Source organism: Chenopodium album, chromosome 12, assembly GCF_948465745.1.
Source record: "Chenopodium album chromosome 12, dcCheAlbu1.1, whole genome shotgun sequence".
In the NCBI taxonomy this organism is placed as follows: Eukaryota; Viridiplantae; Streptophyta; class Magnoliopsida; order Caryophyllales; family Amaranthaceae; genus Chenopodium; species Chenopodium album.
This window is the reverse complement of record NC_137845.1, coordinates 17,464,240-17,483,168: the sequence shown is the minus strand read 5'-3', so window position 1 is coordinate 17,483,168 and position 18,929 is coordinate 17,464,240. Positions and strand designations below refer to the sequence as shown.

Sequence of the window (18,929 nt, the reverse complement as noted above, 5' to 3'; positions counted from 1 at the left end):
ATTCCTGCCAAACATATTTACAGCAATTCTAAAGATTAAAAACTTTACAAAACTAAATTGCTCCGTCAATTATTGTATTCCAGGATACTTGAGCTTCACGCGGTCCAAGACTAAGTTCCTGCTATCACTTGACTTCCGGTTCTCAATTGGAACTTCGCAGACCAAGTTCTTGTGAAACTTGCTGACTTCAACGCAGGCCAAGTTGAGCTTCTCAACTTGTTGTCTTCATGTTCCTATTAGGGAACTCAGTCGGTTCCTGATTAGAAGTCTTCTTCTATCTTCTTTAACTTTCCTTGAAATTTCTTCGAGTCTTCATAGTTAGGTTACTCTTCCACTTCCAAAGTCTACTTCACCTGTTCTAATTAGAGCACTTAAAGAATTCTTATTAATTGAATTTTGCTAGTTTATATTCATCATCATCAAAACTCTTAAGCTTCAACAATTATAAACTTATTAAACTTTTAGTAACATATCCATCAATGCAAGATAAAAGAAAAATTGCTTCAATCAATATCTATCAAACAATAAGATGTTTTTAGAGGATTTAATAACATGAAGTATATTTTAATGTTGTTTTTTTTTTCACAAATTGAAACATCTTGTGCATCAGCACTTATACTTCTAATAATGTTTAATAGGAAAGGAGTATTTTATAGCACTCCAAAACCCCAAAATAGCTTTTTATTTTTTTATTTACAATCCCTCCAAAACCTTTAATCCTATTTTAAAAATCCTTAATAACCAACACTCAAAATCAAAATATAATAAAATAATTTTTTAGTTGGTGATAAAATAATTTTTTTTTTTTTTTTTTTTTTTTTTTTTTTTTTTTTTTTTTTTTTTTTTTTTTTTTTGTTGTTGTTGTTGTTATTGTTGTTGTTTAGATGGTAAAAAACAATTTAGGTTTTTCTAATGTAAGGTGGTAAAAATAAAATAATGGAACAATTATAATGAATAAAAAAGTTTTGAATGTTAAATATGGAAGAGAAAATATAGAGAGGTGAGGGAAAATTGTTACATTATATCTCTTATTCCTTCTAGTACGGGATATATATACATGTACATTACCTAGGGTTCCATCAACGGATAAGACCAAATACCCAACTCTAGAGTATTCTAGATAGTACATGGGATAATAGTCATCCGCATTTAGATATTTCATAACACTCCCCCTTGGATGACTATATATTAAATAAAACAATAACTAACATTTACTAGAAAAACCCGTACAAAATAATACACTATAATGCGCATAAGATGTTGCCTCGTTAAAAACCTTACCAAGAAAACCAGTGGGAAAAAACCATGGTTAAGGAAAAAAGAGTGCAGCGCGCATTAAATCCCCCTCATGACTACATCACTTGAGATCTTTAAGACGACGCAATCCAATGCCGTAAGCTAACTTTTTGAATGTGGCTGTTGGGAGCGCCTTAGTAAACAAATCTGCCAAGTTTTCACTCGAGTGGATCTTAAGGACTTTTATATCGCCATTTTTCTGGAGATCATGAGTGTAGAAGAATTTTGGTAAAATGTGCTTCGTTCTATCACCTTTTATATACCCTTCCTTAAGCTAGGAGATGCATGCTGCATTATCCTCATATAAAATTGTTGGAACTTTTTTCTCGGAGTTTATGCCACAATATGTCTGAATATGTTGAATTACAGACCTTAACCATACACATTCACGACTAGCCTCATGGATTGCCAAAATTCTGCATGGTTAGAAGAAGTAGCTGCAATTGTTTGTTTCATAGAACGCCAAGAAATAGCAGTACCTCCACACATAAACACATATCCAGTTTGTGATCTAGCATTATGAGGATCAGACATGTACCCTGCATCTGCAAAACCAATCAAACCTTCTTTGGATAGGTTAGAAAAAAACAAACCCATATCTTGGTACCTTGAAGGTAACGAAGTACATGCTTAACCTTATTCCAATCCCTTCGGGTAGGGCATGAGCTAAATCTTGCTAACAAATTTACTGAAAATGATATGTCAAGTCGTGAATGACTAGTAAGATACATTAATGCCCCTATTGCACTTAAATATGGTACTTTAGGACCAAGAATTTCTTCGTCATTCTCCCGAGGACGAAAGGGATCTTTTTCTACATCAAGTGCTCTAACAACCATAGGGCTACTCAATGGATATGATGTATCCATAGAAAATCTTTTAAGAACCTTTTCTATGTATGTTGACTGGTGCACAAGGATTCCATTCTTAAGGTGTTCAATTTGTAACCCTAAGCAAAACTTAGTTTTTCCAAGATCTTTCATTTCAAATTCTTTCTTTAAGCACTCTACTGTTATTGAAATCTCTTCAGGAGTTCCAATGTTATTCAAATCTTCAACATATACTGCAATTATGACATATCCTGATACAAATCTCTTTATAAAAATGCATGGGCATATAGGGTCATTCTTATATCCTTCTTTCAACAAGTACTCACTTAGTCGATTATACCACATGCGCCCTGATTGTTTCAATCCATATAAAGATCTATTCAATTTTATTGAGTATTGTTCGCGAGAACCAAAATTTGCTGCTTCTGGCAGTTTAAATCCTTCTGGGAGTTTCATGTAAATGTCATTATCCAGTGGGCCATATAAGTAAGCTATGACTACATCCATCAAGCGTAAATCAAGTCCTTCTCTTATTGCTAGGCTGATTAGAAATCTAAAAGTAGTTGCATCCACCACAGGAGTGTATGTCTCCTCATAATCAACACCGGGTCTTTGTGAGAATTCTTGTGCAACTAATCGGGCCTTATATCTTACAACATCACCGTTTTCATTTCTTTTTCGTACAAAGACCCATTTATATCCCACTGATATTACACCTTCATGTGAGAATACTCCTCTTTTTTCGAGAGATTTCAATTCAGTTTCAATTGCTTCTTTCCGTTTTGGCCAATCGCTTCTTTATCCACATTCATCAATGGATTTTGGCTCATGATCCTCATCATCATTCATGACATCTAATGCTACATTGCATGCAAAAACATCATCGACGTCGATTTGGTTTCGGTTCCATGTAATTCCAGACATGATATAATTTGTTGAAATTTCTTCATTGTCAGGTACCTGAATTTTTTTTTTTTCATTATGTCTAAGGTCTCTTCTGGAGATCCTTCAAAATTAATAGCTTCCTCAGTCTAGCCATTGTCAATAGTTGCTCATTTTCTCTTTCGAGGATTTTTATCTTTGGAACCGATGGGTCTACCACGCTTCAGGCGTGCTTTAGAATCATTTGCAACTTGGGCTTGTCCTTCTGGGACATCAATTTTAACCGGAGCATTGTCAACTGGTATATGTGACTTTGTCACTTTCTTTGGGTCAATAAATGAGTCTGACAATTGATTTGCTAAGTTTTGTAAATGAATTATCTTTTGGACTTTCAATTCACATTGTTTAGTACGAGGATCTAGGTGAGATAATGATAATTCTTTCCAACTAATTTCCTTTTCTAGCTCTTTGTTTTCTCCCCCTATTGTTGGAAAAACTGATTCATGAAAATGGCAATCTGCATAACGAGCCGTAAATAAATCTCTTGTAGTTAGCTTTAAGTACTTAATTATCGATGGAGATTCATATCCAACATATATCCCTAGTCTTCTTTGAAGGCCCATTTTAGTGCGTTGTGGTGGAGCAATTGGAACATATATTGCACATCCAAATATTCTCAAATGGGATACATTTGGTTCCTGACCAAAAACCAATTGTGATGGGGAGAACTTATGATGACTTGTCGGCCTAATGTGAATTAGTGCTGCTGCATGTAATATAGCATGCCCCCAAGCAGAAATTGGGAGCATAGATTTCATAAGTAATGGTCTAGCAATCAACTGCAAACGTTTAATTAATGATTCTGCAAGACCATTTTGTGTGTGAACATGTGCTACAGGATGTTCAACACTAATCCCAATTGACATACAATATTCATTGAAGGTCTGAGATATGAATTCACCAGCATTATCAAGACGAATAGTCTCAATAGGAAAGTCTGGAAAATGTGCTCGTAATCTGATCAACTGAGCAAGTAGTCTCGCAAACGCCAGGTTGCGAGTTGATAACAATGATATGTGTGACCATCTAATTGATGCATCAATTAAAACCATGAATTATCTAAATGGTCTACACGGGGGATTAATTGGTCCACATATATCCCCTTGTATACATTCTAGAAAAGTAATTGATTCGGAATTTATTTTAGCTGGTGATGGCCGGAGTATTAACTTGCCTATTGAGCAAGCAGCACAAGAAAAATTATTATGAAGAATCTGTTGGCTCTTCAATGAGTGTCCACATGAATTTTCGATTATTTTTCGCATCATTATTGAACCGAGATGGCCTAACCGGTCATGCCAAACTTTGAAGTCATCAGTAAACTTCTGGTTTACTATAGCATGTGATTCAATTGTATTGATTTTTTGTATAGTACAAACTAGTGGAGAATGTAGGTAATTTCTCCATAGTAAGTTTATTGTCTTGAGTTACACTCGTGATTTGAAGGAATTCATTATTTCCTTCACTAATTGTCTCGATATGGTATCCATTTTGTCGAATATCTTTAAAACTTGGTAAATTTCTTTGAGACTTAGGGGATTATAATGCATCAATAATTTCCAATTTTGTTCCCCTTGGCAATAAAACATTTGCTCTTCCGGAGCCTTCTATAATTTTTGTACTACCTGATATAGTACTCACATTAATTTCTTTCATCATCAATTGCGAAAAATATTTCTTATTCTTAAGTATGGTGTGAGTGGTAGAACTATCAACTAGTCATAAATCTTCACCATTGGTTGATGATTGAGCTCCAAAGAAATTCATATTCTAATAGAATTAAAGGAACTAAAATAAGATTCACAATATCAAATAACTTAACTTAATAAATGATAATAATGGAATATCCGAAAACGTAAAAATGTCCAAAAACATAAAATTGTCCAAAAAAAAAAATCAAATGTCCATAAAGCATAAAGTCATAGTACTAAAACAAAATAAATTCAAGCTAATTAATAGAGTTTATTCGCCAATGGATAATAATTTATTCAATTATTTTCTTCAGGATTAGGGAAGAAATCAGCCGCTTCCAGGTGAGTTGTATCACCGTGATCAAAATCACCTTCGCCATCCTCGTACACCAAATTGGTTTCCACTTTCTTTCCTTTCTGTCTGATTGATTGTTGATAAAGGTCTACTAGATGTTTCGGTGTGCGACACACACGTGACCAAGGGTCTTTTCCTCCACAACGGTAGCATATATTTTCACTTTTATCCTTCTCATTCTTATTTCCATCTTTATCGTCCCACTTCTGGTGAGAGTATGAATTCCTAAAATGACCACCTCGACCACGACCATATCCATGTCCGAGGCCACGACCTCGACCACGGCTGCTGGCGTGATCTCTAGCCTTTTGCTCTTTCCCATTATGGGATGTCGCATTCGCTTCAGGGAATGGAGTAGAGCCAGTTGGGCGAGATTCATGATTTTTCATTAATAATTCATTATTTTGCTCGGCCACAAGGAGACAAGATATCAATTCAGAATATTTTGTAAAACCCTTTTCACGGTATTGTGTCTCCAGGACAACATTGTTTGCATGAAAAGTAGAGTATGTTTTTTCTAACATTTTTACATCCGTGATTTTCTCTCCACATAAATTCAATTGTGACGTAATTCTAAACATGGCTGAGTTGTATTCACTTACAGACTTAAAGTCTTGTAATCTTAAATGTAACCAATCATAACGAGCTTTTGGTAATATCACGGTTTTCTGGTGGTCATACCTTTCCTTTAGATTACTCGAAAGGACTTGTGGGTCTTTAACAGTCAAGTACTTAGTCTTAAGGCCTTCATGAAGGTGATGGCAAAGGAATATCATAGCTTTAGCCTTATCTTGGCTTGTTGCAGTGTTGTCTTCTTTGATAGTGTTACCAAGTCCTTTTGCATCTAAATGTATTTCAGCATCTAACACTCAAGACAGATAGTTGTTTCCAGTAATATTAAGAGCAACAAATTCGAGTTTTGCAAGGTTTGACATGATTCACTGATATATAAAACAATATTACAAATTAAGAACTAAGATTGTATAATAATATATATATATATATATATATATATATATATATATATATATATATATATATATATATATATATATATGCTAAGTTTCAATTAAGACTAAGTTCAAGTAATTAACTATAATAGAATTTGCGTATTGAACCTTGAGGAAGGTTACTGATAATGAGACAACAATTATGTTAACTAATCAAATTTTCATAACAAAATATGAAACCTTAACTAACAAGTATATAAATAACTTTATCAATATCTAGATTAGTTGCCTAACTTATTATAACAAAGTACGAACCTTTGAATCTGCCACCAATACCAATCTTACTCTGACATTAATACTATGTCGAACAAAATCATGATAATTCAAGGTATAACAAGTTATTCAATCATACTAGGTTTAATTATTATATGCCTAACTAGTCTATAAGTATTTGTAACCCACAGAAAAAAATCTAATTTGAGTACCATAATTAAAGTTGTATACCTTGTTTTACTCGTAGGAATTAGTACTCCGTTTAAAATGGAGAAAAAAACCATTCAATCCTAGAAGAGCTAATTAGTTAGTTTGCTATAATTAGTTGTATACCTAGCTAATAAATTTTAATTGTTATAATCATTAAATTCTAGATGATCTAATTAGTTTGTTATATGATACAATTATGCATAATATAGATATTCCAATACATAGCCGCATACATAGTAGACAAGGCATAATAAAATTTAAGCAGTCATATAAGTGTTTCAGATTACAATGATGGAATTAGAAACAATCGCAAATAATGGTTAATTATTCTGAATTAGAGGATATGAAAACATGTGACTAAGAAGAATTTGGCTATTTACAGTGAACTATATCAAAAATAATCCATTAAAACATATAATATTAAAAATATGATCTATTATATAAAAGTAACAAGCAATGATAATAATCATGAAGTCAATGAGAATTGATACCTCTACGATATAAGAAATACCAATTACATTTAACATATAAGGGATTATACAAAATAAGGTTGTTTATCAGTTGTTATTTCGGATGTTATATTACAAGAGGGGGTGAATTGTAGTAAGTTCCTAGTGCCTAATTTTCGCAAAATATAAAACAGTTAAAGTTAGGAACTTAAAGAGGGCAAAGCAGATTTTACGAGGAAACCTTCCAGGGCCCAACTGGAAGTAAAACCTCGACCCACCAAGGGATTTTCAACACAAACATTTCACTATAATAGGGCAACACCTTGTTAAGAAAAAGATAGGTTTTATGAAAAGATAAGTTTATTCAAAGATAGGTTTTATGAAAAGATAAGTTTAAAAGATAGGTTTTAAAAATAAGTTTTTTGAAAATATATCTTGTTATTAAGAATAAAATATATCATTAATAATAAGATATAATTAACATAAAATCATATTTTATTCAAAACTTATCTTTTTGTTTAAAAATACTTTTTAAATAAACTTATCTTTTTCCAAAATGGATTTATTAGAAAATAAATATCTTTATTCAGTAAAACCAAATCCCTAAAAGATATGCACGTATTAGGTAAATATATATATCATTAAAACCGACTTTTAAAGACGTGCATACTTAAGTTCCTATTAGGTTCGGAACTCTGACAGTCTCTGAGTTCCTGACAAGTCAGTAACTCTAATTTCATTGACTGTCTGGAGTTCACCTTGGTTCTATATAAACTTGTTCCAGACCGACTTTTATGTCCAACATACTTACATGAATCCTAGAGCAATATACTTCGATTTCTCCGTCTTCATGTTGCTTCTCTGAAACTCTTATTCTGGAATCTTGTAATCTTGATGTATTCTGGATCTCAAGGCAATGTTCCACTTCTGGAACCGCAGGCCAAGTTCCAGCATTACACTAGAACTTGTTGTCACTTCTCTAGCATTACACTAGAAATCCGGCATTACACTGGAACTTGCTTCTGTTAGGAAGCTGCTTGATGTGTTCCTGTCAGGGAACACTTTGTAGTTCCATCCAGTCTTGTTCGTAGAACTTCAATCTATAACTCTTCTTCTGCTTTACTTGTCATCCTTAGTCTTCTAAGGTTCCTCTGTTTCAGTCCTCACTTCAACTCCCGAAATTTACTTATCCTGCAAACATCAAAACACTAAAAGACTCTTATTAAATAGATGTTTGCTCAATCATTAAAACTTCTAAGGATAACAAAATAAAACAGAAGGTTATTTATATTTATAAAAACAATAAAGAAAACTAAAACAAAACCAAACTAAGCTAGAGCTAGCAAACTAGAAAACTAAACTAAATTAAAAGACTCCTACACATACATGATCCATGTATGCATAGGATACTTACCTCATGAAGCTAACATATGTAAACACCTATTTACATAGTTACCTTCATGGTTCCTTCTCCATCATCATGCTTATCAACCATAACACTCATCATTGTTTTTGTTCCTTCTATTGCTTATCATATGTTGCTCAGGTTCCTTATATATACCTGTCATTACTCACGTTCCTTGTACCCTATTCCAAGCATAACTTGTTCTTTCTATGCACAACTTAACAAACACGTTAGATAGATAATCATCATTAGTTTATAATCATCAAAACCTAATTACTCAACATCAATTCAATAAATTTAATAAAGTGTGCATCGATCAATCATTAATCGGCTGCGGCAATTAGCACATCAACAAGCAAACCCATATATATACTTTCTATTAATAGGATAACACACATATCTAAAATATAGTTCAATCATAGTATTATGCAGTACCAACAAAACTCAACATCATACAAATTATAATCAGCGGTAACGACTTATTGGTGAAATTCATGCTATATAATTCAGTAAAATAATAACATTAACCTTGATGGCTGTAGGGAATATTTCAAGCATCCCACACTTGAGCCCCACTGTGATCATACACTTAAGTATGGTGGCGTCCAAAGGGAAGGAAACTAGAGTAAAAGAGGCGCCAACAAGTTTTAGGAACTTGTAAACCGTTCACAAGGTGAAGGTTACACCCCTTCACGATCCATGAGATCGCTAACTCCATAGTGGTCTAGAACCATGATTGGATATTCGGGGATGAAGGTACAAATCCAACCTAAAAGAGATTGAATCTGCCCTTAAAATAGGTCTCTACTTTATTCTTCTCGTATTCATGTGCGCTTTCTAACTAACATAAAATCAATATATTAATCCTAAACCTGTTTAATCTATGTTGGTTGAATATTAATGCACAAACAAAACTATTATTGGCGATCACTTGAATTAAAATCACATTAGCCTAAACAAGATTATTAATTATGTTATTAAGCGTGGTTACAAGTACAAATTCCCTTTAATCCTGCAAGAGAGGGCGTGATCAAGCAATAACAATATATAACAAGCAACAATAATAACAACAATCATCATCATCACATTCTCAATCTCATCAAAGCATAATAATATTAGCAAGATCCTAGGCATGATACTAACAAGATTAATAACAAATGCTAGCATGTCACTAAACATTACAGATCAAAGCTTTATCCCTAACATGATACTAAGATGATAGAAGAAAATAGGAAGCAACCTAAACATGATACTAGAAAACAATAAAAGCATCCTAACATAATACTAGGAATTAATATAATCTAAGCATGATTTCTAAAGATATAAAACAATTAAAACAACTTACTTTGCTGCCTCGTATCTCTTTCTATCAAAACAATACACAAGTTAGTAACTTCAAGGAAAATATTAAATCAAACAATTAATCTAAATAATTGAAATAAGGATTTGTGACCAAACCCTCATAAATTATCAACCTTTCACGTCTAGGGCGAAGGCAATTTCGAGCTTGGTTAGGTGTGTCTAAGACTTGTGAATGCGGTATTTTTATTTGAAAAGGAAAAGCTTAGAAAGAGGGAGAAAGAATAAGCTTCTACTTAAGAGAGAAGATAAAGAAGATGATTATGAATGATTGTTGATGAATTGTTGATCATTAAAAACGGGGAAATACGACCCTATTTATAGAGAAAATAGCCCAGAAACGATCAGAATAAGACCGAATCCAATTAGGAGTAAAACTGCCTCTGTCGCAGAATGACAGAGTCCAACGCGATGCGACAGGCTTGTCGTTCAGCACCAGCTTTGTCGTTCCGCGCTGATTCATGCGTTTTCTAAAAACTTGTACGGAATCCTTATTCTAATTAAATTCGACTTACAATGTCCGTACTTATCTTTAAAAATCATATTTAATCTTTTGAAAAACGCTTGGACCATAAAACCATTTCAGGCCCAATTTAGTATTTTAGCCATAACTTCCTCATTATTCATCGGAATTGGACTTATAATATATCGTTGGAAATTAAAGCTCTTTTCAAGCCAAATCCAACTACATCATTAATGGACCCTTATCATGGACCAAACTAAATTGGACTGGACATTTTCATAAAATAGAGTACGAAAAGAAATATTTTCGAAAACAGAAAGAAGTATTATTTTTATTAAAACAACCGCATCACAAGACTTTTCACACTTTCACTTCGTTCGATAATCAAATGACGTGAAAGGTACTCATCACTGGGTTTGGTTTTTGAGGAGACATAATCAGGTGTCTACAATGACTGATTTCCCTTTTATATTATTTTTTTTTCTTCGTCTGCTCAATCGATTAGAGATGGTGCTGATAACGTGTTAAATATGGAAGAGAAAATATAGAGAGGTGAGGGAAAATTGTTACGTTATATCTCTTATTCCTTCTAGTATGGGATATATATACATGTACATTACCTAGGGTTCCATCAACGGATAAGACCAAATACCCAACTCTAGAGTATTCTAGATAGTACATGGGATAATAGTCATCCATATTTAGACATTTCATAACATTGAAAATGTTTTTTGCGTCTCTTGGATGCCATACTGTTTTGTTAGTTAAAGCCACAAAGGAATTGTTACTCCACGCTTGCTTATCATTAGGCGACTTGTTGTGTCTATTCTAAAGGCAATTTGGTTCAAAACTTTTACCACAAAAACCCATCAAGTAACAATAATATGATTGAAATTTTCTACTTCATATAGCTATGATTGTGTTTCCGGCATGCTTTCATATCAAATAAAGTTGGTAGTGATAGTCTTTGTTTTAACAGCTAGATGGCCAGCTAATCATTAGTGCACTTGGGAAAAAAAAATCACGGATATAGACACGTTTCGAATTTTTGACAGTACATAAAAAAAAAATTATCCGATTTTACTTTTTTACTTTGGATATTTTAGTCACATGCACACGTACACTAATTTCATACGAGTGGTTTGTGATTAGTTGTCACATTTTCTAAGATAGTTGTTTGTGACTAGCTTATCATAAAAGTAACGGAGTAAGTAGTTAGAGCATGGTGACTAATTTCTGAACGGAACGAGTATTATTTTGAAATTACAGAGTTATAGACTTTCAACTGAAGAAATTTTTTTTCTCAAAGTGGATCAAATACAGAAACAGGCCGCAAGGCTTTTATAGAGACTGTTCCTGTTAGGAACTCTTCTGAAACACTGAGGAGGTTGTTTCAGCCAAGCCACACAAAAAGTACACAACAAATAAATTAACTATAATGGTAAAAAAAAAAACACTATTTAGACAAAAATTAACACTAATTAAGTATATATACTATACACTCAAATTTGATTATATTCACACTATAACAACCAATCTCACCCTACAGAATGCCGCCTTCGCCTCTGGAAGAAGAATCGAGATTCTGAGTTAGCCTTAGACCCTAGTGGCTTAACACTGTTAAGCCGAAAAAGGGCATTAAGCTTACTAAGTTTCTTGGTAAATGACTTGAACAACTTATTAGCAGGATGTGATCTTACCATATCCTGTTTCATGGAAACATGATCTTTTTCTAAGTCTGTTAGCCTCATTCTCATCCTTGCCACTTCTAGCTTGAGTTCGCGATTTTCTCTTCTGACCGAGGCATAGTTGTCCCTAGGAGATATAGCTCCACTTGCTGCTCCACTACTTGATCTTTGAGGGAAATGATGTCCATTAACTGAGCCAAAGAAGAACTGATTTTGGCCCCCGTTCATTGCGTTTCTAAGCCTGATTTGTTCAAAGTAGAGTACTTGTACCGCCATTTGTACAGGAAGTCGTTCATTCTGAGCTGCGTGACTGCAGGCTTCTTGAGAGAGTTTTTGACAGTCAATAGTTTTGCATAGCCTGTATCTCTCTGAATCCTTCATGTTTGGATGAACCTGAAATTACGAGGACATATGAGGTCCAATGTTCATTCTGTTACAAGTGATTGTTTTATTTGTCTGACTTAAGCTAATGGTTGAGGCTCAGGAATATGTTTTATACTCTTATCAGAAATTATAATGGAGCATGTAAATTTATAGCTTTACAATTCAACATGTACTGGTTTATGGGAATGCGGATGCAACAAGAAAGACATACGTTACCTTGAGGAAGATATCCACTGCTCTATACAGACCATCAGTAACTACGCGAGCATGATCAGGCAGAAGCTCTGCAAGAGCTATGAACTTGGAAGGTGTCAAGTTTGAATCCAAGGCCACTTCTGCAAGAAAATTGTCTAACAATTTCGATACCTTAATAATAGAGCTTTGCTTAGGAGAGCCAGGGCTATCAAAATTGTACATCATCTCACTTTCATCCCTTAAGTGATTGTCGTCATCATCATCATCCTCGTCTAAGTTCAAAAAAATTGAGAAAATTCTCAACACAGAATCAATATCATACATGGGACTATGATTATTCACTTGAGAACTAGCAGGAATAAGTATGTCTTCCAAGATTGCTTGGTCTAATTGCAAGCCAATCCTTCTCTCTAAGTCAGCTCTACAAGATGTAGAAGCCAACTGCGCAATTGCACTCTTTAACAAGCTTGAAAGGAAAGCCATAGGAACCAAGCTTTTTCGTGATTGTGTTGGTAACAAGCTCACCAAAGTTTCAACAAGTATCCTTTGTTTCTTTTGAAGTTCTATATCTAAGTAGTTCCCCTTTAGAAGTTGTGGATCTCTTACAACGACGCCTTGAAGAGAAGTTTGAGCATAGTTTATCAAAATCTTGCTTATCAAATCTTGTTTAAGACCCTTCAATTTTACTGCTGTCAAAACCCTTTGGAAGAAATCAAGATTCAAAACTGTTAGTGATTTTCCCCACCAATCTGCTGGTGTTTCTGGCTCCAAAGCCGATAATCCTTTAACTGGGAAGTTATGTTCGAGTTTTAATAAACCCGAACACAGCTGCTCCTTACATGCATTATTAGCAATTGCAGTAACTATCCTGTTAACTAGATTAATATCCTCTGCTATAGGCAAGAGTGTCTCGCATTTGTGTAAAACTGAGATGGAATTTGATATATTTGGGAGGACCATATCTTTAAGATATACCTCAGTTCTTGCTTCTAGGCTTTTTTCTGCATACTCTTCAGTCATTTCAAGGAAATGTGCTGCACAGCGTAGCATAGCTACATTCAATAGAGTGATTTCAACATTGACCCCATAACAAAACTTGGCAGCAAGCTCAAATGCCTCTGATCCGCCTGGCACTGATGGGAGACTAATCTTCGAGATCTTTGAATCCTTCGCCTCCAGCAACAGTTTCCTGATTCTTCCACTGCGAGAAACAAGAGGAAACTGCAGCAAAATACATGCACTGTTAGTTACTGACACTCCTATGTTATCTGAATCTTATACTAATATTCATTAAGGTTTAAAAGGGATGAAAAATACTCCAAACATATCGAATTAAGTAATTTCACATTAAACTAGAACAACAACATAAATCAGTCTATGATGAAATAGAAACAGAAAGACTAAGCTAAAAGAAGAATTTGCTGTCAAAGTAAGAACAAAGCATTTGTGCAGAAAATTCTGTAGCCTTATCAGGCAGAATACTTACTTTGTGAAGTGCAAAGCAGGCAGCGCCTACTTCAATGGAGAGATCACTCGAGACATCAGATATTGGCCTGAAAGATATAAAACAACAGAAAGTTGGTTTCAGATGGACAAAAACAAGGCGGGACTGAATCTAAAACATTAGCTGCACCCATACATGATTCCTCTCTGACAATCAGTATTTACCAACTGCTATGCTTTCGTTTACTATTTTTTCTGTCACAGACTCGCAGTCACAGCATACATCAGACCATATAATAATTTTCGAATTATAAGACCCAAGGACTGCCACTATGATTTCTTTCAGAAAGTTAGCATCTGATGTAACTGAAAGTTCCATTCACTGACTGTCATATGACTGTGACATCAGTGGTCCACAGAAGATAAACTTTCTTTTCGAGCAGAGAATTTTCGTGGGGTCCTAGAACACAAGTGCTGAAAAACATGAGGCTGAAGTTGGTTATTTGATATGTAACTGTTTTGGTTTGTAGTCCATGCAAATCTACAAGATAACAAAGTTCTCAATCAGATTGCTTACGTTTTATCCGTACTGAGTTGGTAGCCCCTCGAAAATGAGGTAGATGACTAATGTGGACAAAAATATTATTGAACAATCATCTAATAATGGAATTTCTTCAGGATTTTTCATTGCTCAATGCAGGTTGTTGGATAGACAGATCAGGCCCATTCGCGTGATGCAGTCATTTTCAGCAAGCTCTAAAGATTAGTTTCTAACTTGGTTGCAAAAAATTATTCTTAGGATATTAATCTTAATTTTTTATCCTAAACTTTTATATATGAATATACATTTCCTAGGAGAATTACATACACGTTGTTGATTCATACTTCATAATTAGTAAAGGCAAGAAAGGAAAAAAAAAGGAGGGAAAGGGAAATCAAAAGAAGCTTTAAATTCCAATATTTGGTTTATTGAAAGGAAGTGAAAAGAAATAAGTGGGAACGGAGGGAGTTATCCTTTTCTTTCAATTCTTCTCAACCAAAAAGGGCAAAACAAAAATATTTTATTTTTGAATTAATTATGGTGTTACGTATTTCTTTTCTTTTTCTTTCAAGAAATTAGGATGAACGAAATGAGTAGGACCGTCTTCCCTGAAGAGTCACGAGTCTCACGACTATGACCTAGCCTCAATAATTTGTGGATGCATAGGTGCATAGACATGTTATATAAGTATCTTTGGCCTTACAAGAGACATAAGACCCAATAACTATGTAAGCGAATTCTAAGGGCCTGTTCTGTTTAGCTTAATTTCATTTCACTTCAGTTCAACTCCAATCAATTAAGTTCCTAATTTCCTTCTCTCATAAACAATTTATTTCAGCTCTATTCAGTTCACCACAGCTCAATTCAGTCTCAATCAGTTCAGTTCAGTTGTCTTTTGTAAATCGGAACAAGTCCTAAGTCTTAATTTTAATTTTTACAGTTTTACAGAACCTTATCAACTAATTCAGTTAACATATATGAATACGAAGAAATACACCGTCTACATCTCCAACTTCGGAATCGACACTGTACACTAAACACTTGGCTAACAACCCTCGGTCCTTTTTAGGTAGAAGAGATTATTGTTATAATCAACAGTTGATGAGAGAATACAAATTCATAAAAGGTGAGGAACCCACCAAAATTTGTCTTGTAACTTGGTTAATACACTAAACATTTTTGACAGTCACATTGATATCCATACTTGCCGTATTGTTGGTCATCATTTAACTTGGAAAACATTTCTGTTTACTAACCTGTTTTATACGAAAACAGAATTGAATATTACAACATTGAAAACAACTTTAGCATGCATTATTCCAACGAACTACACATAAATGTTTATAACTATAATAGTACAATATGAACTGGCAAGACAATTAAATGACAATTGACGTATTTCATTAAACGAGGAATGATTGACACGGTATTAAAACCAATAATAGGCTTAACCCTCGACTTAAACTTTTAGTTAAGGTGATCCTCTAACCTTAATACAAACATCTTTGAAATTAAACATTTTAAACATTGATGTTTCAAGTACAATTTAGACAAATTGAGATTCTTTATAATACCTCTGTTTCATATTATTTGCAACGATTAGGCATTTTTCCTCTCTACTTTATGTTAAATTGTTGCAAATAATATGAAACAGAGGTATTATAATTTTTTTTGAAACAAGAGAGTATTATAATTTTTTATTACACTTTATTGAAAAGAACCTTTTTTTAATGTTTGGCTGTGGTTGCATAAATTTGTCGTTGATTTAATTTGGCATAAATTATGGGAAATCTAGTGAGAAAAAATAGTCATATCTTTTTGACTTTTTCCCAAAACTACCACTCCTAAATAGTCCCCAACTCCAAAATGTCATGAAATTCATACTACTCTAGTACTCGTTACTTAATTAATTTATGACATATCTGGAAAATGACATGAATTCAAATTGATAAATAAAAAAAAACAGTTCATTAGTACAAAAATGTTAATTTGCTTCGCTTGAATTGTTCGTACGGCGACGCAAATGATAGAAAGTAAAAAATTATTTGTAATTTGGAATTATATAATTGTAATAAACTAATATGAGTAATTAATTTCTTAGTTTATGCGCATATTTTAAGTAAAAAAAAAAAAAAAAAAAAATCACAACAATAAATGTTAATTTTCTCAGGTAGGAGTAAATGTTTGACCAGCTGAGTTAAATCTTAACAGAACTTCTAAGAATAAATAAGAAATTAAAGCTGACAAATTTTGCAAAATTCCCTTAAACTCCGGTTTTTTCTTTCTGGGTTATGAGAGAGTTGTATAGTCACGTAGTGCTAACAATTGTACGAAAAATCTTTGGCGTAAAGAGTATACTGCGTATAAAACCTTTGAGTATTATTTCATTTTTGTACACAGAAACAGAAAGAGAGGAATACATACCATTCAGTTACATGCCTTGTGCTCGAACTCGGCCTAAAAGCTCTCTTCCCAGCAATATTAGGCTTCAAATCACCCATTGTCACCACCCCCATCTCGAATTCCCTACCTTGTATACAAATCCTTCAAATTCTCCCACTCGTAAACCGGTCGTAGTAGTAGTCAATTTTCAGTTGTAGTCAATTTTCAGTTAGCAGTCCATCATAACAAAAGCTAGATTCGCCACTGGTTACTTGCACACCGCGACAAGCCGGGATTTCTCTCTTAATCTCTGTATGTGTGTGTGGAGTGAGTGAGTGTGGTAAAACTTACATGAAACTCATATTGTAGGATAAAAAAGGAGAAGAAGATGAGTTAACAAAGTCATACTTTTATTAGTGTTGTAATGTGTAAGTATTATGTGTGTGTGTGTTTAAGGGGAAAGTAGGTGTTTATAATTATTTGATTAAGGTAAAGTCAAGGAAATGAAGTTATGTTGACACTTTTCGGTGAAAGTTAATTATGTAGCAAAACTTTTTAAAAATTAATAGCAATTAAAATATTATATTGTTTTTTTTAATTTAATTTAAATTTTTTTAGATTAAAAATAAATGAAAAATTGAAAATTGGAGACACCAGCCGGATTGGTGATGAGATGCATTGCTTTTGGGGGGATGGTAATCATGGCTTTGTTAAAGCAACCTAACAAATTAAAGTTTTATTTGTTTAAAATAAGGAAGAAATTATGTGTAAAGATACTAACTTTAGGTCCTTTAGCATGGAGATTATTGGGGTATATATGTTTAATCATCAACACCATACTTAACTATTCTTAATGAATGGCCTATGTTTTATAGGCATACCTTAGTCTACTTCATGCTTTGCATTGTTTATTATGCAACTTGTAATGTTGTTTTCTATTGTTGTTTTTGTATTTTTGTTATAAATTAAATTTATTTTTAAGCCTAGTGTCAAAATGATGTTCTATATATCCGTACACTGTTAAAAGTATCTCGATCTTAGTGTTCTATTTCAACCTAGATCAATTTGCACCATAGTATACTATAATTTAATTAAATTAAACACATCATTGTATATAAATTCTATATTATGTATATATCTATTAATATTTGATCTTCAAGAAAAGATGTCGTGGTAGATGAAAAAATGACATTATGATAAATAAATCATTGTATCCCCTGTCAAGAATTATACATAAGGATTTGTCTTAGAGCTTGCATTGCTAGCCGGCCGTAAGAGAAAATTGGATCAGGGTGTACCTTCTATTATAAAAAACAAAAGAAGTAATTGAGACTTAGCTTCTAATTTTATTATGTATAAATTAGAGTAATTAGCTAGGTAATTTAAGTAAATAATTTGAGCTTTTGGATCAACAATTGGAATTGGAAAATACTTATGACTGTTATGAGTGATTGTGATCGATCGCATGTATAATGACAAGCTAATGGCTGGCTAATCACTGAAAACCATGATGTATTTTGTAACATGGGACATCATATAACCTTTTGTGAACGTACTGTATTAGCATAATCTACTGTTTATCGATTATTGTAGCATATATACTGCCATTCAATATAGTTGCTCATCAAATTACGTGTTTATATCTTTTTAATTAAGAAACAAATCCTAATAAAAAAAAATTAAGAGACAAATCAGTGCTTTATTCATTTTGTGAATTAAGAAACAAATCCTAATAAAAAAAAATTAAGAGACAAATCAGTGCTTTATTCATTTTGTGACTTTGTGTACTTCGTATTTTGTATGAAGAAAAACACTAATCTTGGCGATCTACAATCATCAAATTTTACCAATTATAGTGATGTAATTATTAAAGTGAAGGCAACAAACATAGCCTAATTAGCTTAGTTGGTAAGACATGATAATATAATAGTTTAAACATGTACGAGTACAAATTACACAAATTCTTATATATGGTTGTCCACATCGTGTGACCAACCAATCATCATAGGGTTACTTCATTTGTAAGAGTTATAAGAGTAACTCGGTCAGTGCATCAGGGGTTACTCGTCGAAT

At 33.3% G+C, this 18,929-nt stretch overlaps 2 protein-coding genes across 3 annotated transcripts; both read right to left on the bottom strand.

Moving 5' to 3' along the window:
* Positions 1 to 5,056: 5,056 nt before the first annotated feature.
* LOC145571001 (uncharacterized) lies at positions 5,057 to 8,564 on the bottom strand. The gene is made up of 2 exons (XM_081630110.1): positions 8,558 to 8,564; positions 5,057 to 5,976 (listed from the first exon to the last, which is right to left on the bottom strand). Exons 1-2 carry the CDS (start codon positions 8,562 to 8,564, stop codon positions 5,057 to 5,059), a joined length of 927 nt encoding a protein of 308 aa, XP_081486236.1.
* A 2,979-nt stretch (positions 8,565 to 11,543) lies between these two features.
* On the bottom strand, positions 11,544 to 17,145 carry LOC145572163 (BTB/POZ domain-containing protein At1g03010-like). 2 transcript variants are annotated; one of them, XM_081631184.1, is made up of 4 exons: positions 16,899 to 17,145; positions 13,977 to 14,043; positions 12,512 to 13,711; positions 11,544 to 12,304 (listed from the first exon to the last, which is right to left on the bottom strand). In XM_081631184.1, the coding sequence occupies exons 1-4, from the start codon at positions 16,988 to 16,990 to the stop codon at positions 11,762 to 11,764; spliced, it is 1,902 nt and encodes a 633-aa protein (XP_081487310.1). In that variant the 5' UTR covers positions 16,991 to 17,145; the 3' UTR covers positions 11,544 to 11,761. The 2 variants fall into 2 exon arrangements, with proteins under 2 accessions (XP_081487310.1, XP_081487311.1); XM_081631185.1 differs by lacking the exon at positions 16,899 to 17,145 and adding an exon at positions 14,130 to 14,269.
* Between the last annotated feature and the right edge of the window lie 1,784 nt (positions 17,146 to 18,929).